The following is a 4,888-nucleotide window of genomic DNA, read 5'->3' on the forward strand; positions in this document are numbered from 1 at the left end:
TACAACAGGGAGAAATCATCCGAGGAGCCGGAAGGGAAAACTCCCAACCTTGTTCCCATCAACTATCTCGACCTGAACAGAAGAGACGTGAGCTGCTGTAAATGCCACACACCATCAAGGCCTGCCAGTGACACAGGACCTAATGCTCTCACCTACAGCAGCGGCAGCGGCAGCAGAAATCCAGGGCTCCCAAGACAGGCCGCTTACTGCAGGACCTAATGCTCTCACCTATAGCAGCGGCAGCTGCAGCTGCAGCAGAAATCCAGGGCTCCCAAGACAGGCCGCTTACCTGGTTCACAAGTCCTCACCCCCTGTAGAGGGAATACGCAGTCTTGTCATCACTCATGGTGCACATCACGCCTTAACCAACGCCATCCCTTCCCCACTCTAAGCAAGGGCACAGGGCTGTAATGGACTCGATGCAAACTGTTGCCACCTGGTACACAGCTGAGAGGGAAGGGAGGGAAAAATGCTAGAGGAACTAGAATGGCCAAGGAAACAACAAGCAGTTTAACATTTCCTTTATCAGCGGACAAACGAGGCTCGATAGGAAGCAACAAAGAAAAAGGTGGACCTTATTCTTTCATTAAAGCACTACCAGGCCTCAAGATCGGTTACATAAAAGAAGTTTCTCAGACATGACATTCTAATTCATTCCTGGTTACTTGGAATGATGGCATGATTTATATTCAGCCTAGGCTGTCTGTCTTTGAAATTCTACCCACTCACATATTTGCATATTCAAAAGCTGTGTGAGCACAAAGATATTAAAATGGAATCCACGACACATTACAGTAGAACGACATGTCATTTATTCATATAACCGACAGGCAGTACTCAAAATTCATTTAAATAAGCAAGTGATTACACAAATGTCTAATAATACTAAAACTGGTAGAAGGTATAAAATACCATGGGTATGAAATGCCATGGTCAATACTATTCAACAGACTACAATCATAATTCCAAACAAAATCATGGCTTTTTAAATGATTTTCAGCAGTTTTGGAATGATTTGATCACTTCCCTCTTCCAAGCAATTTACTTCTATTCATATAAGACAAGGTCATTATTTTCAAGAAGTATTGCAGAATCACATAGCTTAGGTTCCTCTCTTGCAACACATTTTCTTGCAAATTGTTTTTTAATATTGCCTCTTGACAGAGAAACCAGTCAGCACGCAGTTGCCCAAGCACAGATGCTTGGATCAGAACAGTGCCGGGTGTAACTCTGAGTTCAGCAGGAGGCAGGCAGTGAGAAACCTTTTGCAGCTTTCGAAGTTATGTATGCAGACTTCCTTTCTGAGGCTCTAAGCATCATAAACATACATAGGCATCTAAGCCCGTGAAATTATGGGAGTAAAGTAATTGGATATCCAAATGACAGTGACAGACTTGGGGGCAAGTTACAATATAATTGTGCAGTACTTAAAACAAAAACAACAGCTATCTAAATTCGCTTCTTGTAAGCCTCGTTACATTTTTTTGGGAAGCGCAGCTATGTTTGCAGGAGTAGTTTGGCTTGTCATGTGTCTGTCTGTATTATTTTAAAGTCTTATACTTTATTGGAATGAGTCCCAAGCATGAACCTGGCTTGAAGAGCTAGCAGCAGTAGTCATGAAACATATCAATAAATTAAAAGGTTTCCACAGAACAAGATTCAGCTAACTCTCTTACATACAAAATACAGCTAGAGAAATGCGGTTCTTCGATGCTGAATTATGAGAGGGAGGAAAACAATCTAAAAAAATAGAAAACTCTCTCCATACATAGGGCCAAGGTGGATGCAACACCGCTTAATGCACAAGATGAGCCGGTGCTCCAGAGACAGCGGTACCTGGGGATCTGGTAATTATGACCGAGAGATGAAAATACTGTACAAAAGGCATGCATACAATCACTGTGTGCATTCAGGGTATGAGCTAGGACGAAGCAGAGATCTAACACGACAATGAGGCAGTGTTCCGGGGAATCCGTGAAAATCAGCGTAGGCGCCTATATGTTGATTAAACCTTCCGAAGCAGCAAAGTGTGGGCACAGCGCCATGTCGGGGTTCTGCAGCTGTTTTATGATCCTCTTGCGGAATTTCTCCCTCACACGGTTGAATTCCATTATGTCCATGGGATCCTCTTCAATCCAAAACTTATGAAACTCGTGCATCAAATAGCCTGTTAGAGATAAGACAGTGATACGAATGCAGGAGGGGAAAAAAAAATCCTTAATCACATTCAAAATCACCCTGAATGGCTCAAAGAGATGCCAGACCAAACAACAGCAACGTGGAGCTCCAAGAAGAGATGAGCATTTAAATAAAAGCATTTCACAGCAAATACTACTGCTAAAAATTATTCTTAAAAATCCAGTGCAGTAGGAGCTGTTAATCTGCAAGATTTTTGCAATTACTTCTGGAATGATCCTCACTCCTCTCAAGCAGAAATAAAAATTAATCCTGCCTTCTCTTCAATCTGAATCACATCTGGAACCTTCTGAAAGGCCGACAGTGACGGCTTCATCCTTCCCCTCCTGCTTAAATTAACATAATGGTCTAATTTTTCAAAATCACTCCACTCAAGCCATTTTTTTTCTCTTGATATCTGATTTGAATAAAGTTTTAAATTACCCTGACAAATCAAACAAATGCACCCTGACAATCTATTATGAGACAATAAAAATTGTAAATCAACTCTACACAACACAGACTGGCCATTAAATTACATGAAATTGTTAATAAAACTTCCTTGCTCTGAAGCATAATTTCATATTCAAATACTTTTATGTCTCACAAACATTATCTATGAATGACCTGGATTGGGAACATTTTTGGAACAAATGTTAGGTATTTAATATGAGAATCTATTCATTGTGTTCTGTTTCCCCACTGTGCCCTCGCCCTCCACCATATTCAGAATGGATATATGGACAGCTTTCTAAAAAGATAACAGTAGATATTTGCATGTAGTTAACCTATTGCAAGCACAAGTGTCTCTATATATTAGAAAAAAAAATCAGTTGAGAAAATAATCCTAGTTAAAAATCCCAGTAGCCAATCATTACACAAGCTTTTCTTCGTGTTTTCATTAGAAGGCAGTAGAAACTAGGAGCAAGGATTCTGGAGCAGAAACCTAGTTTGAATCCCAGCTTCTTCACCTCCGTGGGAAAGGAGTGAGAATCAGAGATGACAGGGAGCGTGGGAAGAGAATTTTGGAACAAACATACTCAATTCTAGTTGTAAAAAAACACAATACCTTTTGTTTTTCTGGAAACTAGCTACTTAAGAGGAAACTCTTAACATAGCTTCATAAACAGAATTTTAAAAATTCTTATCTCACTATAAGACAAAATTAGAAGTAACCTTTGCTCTCACTCACCCCACAACACACACTGCCAGATGTTGGTCCACGTCCACAAACTCACCTGATTATATTCATTCACTAGAGGCCCGATGCATGAAAATTTGTGCACTTGGGGGTGTCCCTCAGCCCGGCCTGCGCCCTCTTGCAGTCCAGAACCCCTCAGAGGATGTCCACCTGCCAGCTTAGGCCTGCTCCCTGGAGGATTGGGCCTAAACTGGCAGTCAGATATCCCTCTGGTAGCCTAGGAGCCCCCCAGGGATGTCCAACTGTGGCTTAGGTCCACTTCCCACAGGGAGCAGGCCTAAGCCGCAGTCAGACATCCTTAGCACTGCCGAGGAGGCGGGAGAGGCTCCTGCCACCTCCGCTGCGCTCGCAGCCGTCAGCCCAACTTGTGGCTGAGCTGAGCCAAGCTCCCCCTGTGGGAGCGCACTGACCACCTGGGGGCAGCTCCTGCATTGAGCATCTGCCCCCTTGTGGTCAGTGTGCACCATAGTGACTGGTCATTCCCAGTTATTCCACCATTAGGGTCAATTTGCATATTACCCTTTTATTATATAGGATTACATTACTAGGTGTGCTTGCATGTCTTTAAGTAGATGGTCTCTCTACAACTATAGGAGGAAGGGTACTAAGGAGAAAGAGAATTTATATTGCTTTTTTTGGGGGGGGATTGACTGCTCCATTTCTTTTGGAATTGGACTGTCTTTGGGCCATTCTCACACATTAACATGTTATGTTAATTTGTGTCAACACGAGTTAACATGAACATCTCTGATGGGGACACACACCAACCCTCATCCAAATAAGAAGCCCTAGATCAGAGGTATCAGTGATGCAGGAGCCATCCCAACCATCTCTGCTCCTTGACGCTTGGATTCCCAGAGGCATCATCCGGTCTTGAACTCTTCTGGTGGCAACACTGACATTAGCCTGTTCCATGAATGAAGAATCTGATTCGTTTCTCTCTCTCTCCACTCCCCTCCCCAATGAATAGAAGGAATTTATTTTCAGAAAAAAAGTTCAAATGAGAGTGGAGTGATTTGAAAGCTACCAGTTCCATCTAGGTATATTAGCTCTCTCTGTGGGTCCCAAACAGAGACCTCAAGGATAGAACCATTTTTCCTTATTTATTTATTTATTTATTTGTTTATTACTAGTAGCCCGGTGCGCGAAATTCGTGCACTGGGGTGGGGGGGGGAGAAGGGGCCCCTCAGTCTGGCCTTCACCCTCTCCAATCTGAGACCCCTCAGGGAATGTCCAACTATCTGTTTGTGCCCACACTTTTAACAGATAACAGCTCCATTGTTGTTCCTTTCTTATGCTTAAAACCATTGGAATTAGTAGGTATTCAAAGTGTGTATACATTTTGGGGGGACACCCTGTATATCTCTAGTCAGTGGTGAAAAAAACCAACAGCAGATTTGGAACCCCCAGACAGGGAACCTTGCTCATTCCCCACATGTCTCCCCACTTCACTTTCCACCTTCGTGGGCAGCAGGAGAATCAATGTTTTCTCTCATTAATTCGGAAAAGCAC

General features: G+C 42.9%; 1 protein-coding gene across 2 annotated transcripts in view; it reads right to left on the reverse strand.

Moving 5' to 3' along the window:
• Positions 1–789: 789 nt before the first annotated feature.
• The window catches only part of ELMOD1 (ELMO/CED-12 domain containing 1), a 52,775-nt gene continuing 48,676 nt past the window's right edge, over positions 790–4,888 (reverse strand). For both annotated transcript variants that reach the window (XM_005885660.2, XM_005885659.2), the window contains one exon: positions 790–2,167. In XM_005885660.2, the coding sequence (XP_005885722.1) occupies positions 1,995–2,167 (173 nt within the window). In that variant the 3' untranslated portion in view covers positions 790–1,994. The remainder of the gene's footprint in view (positions 2,168–4,888) is intronic.

This window comes from Myotis brandtii, unplaced genomic scaffold (assembly GCF_000412655.1).
Source record: "Myotis brandtii unplaced genomic scaffold, ASM41265v1 scaffold920, whole genome shotgun sequence".
NCBI lineage: Eukaryota > Metazoa > Chordata > Mammalia > Chiroptera > Vespertilionidae > Myotis > Myotis brandtii.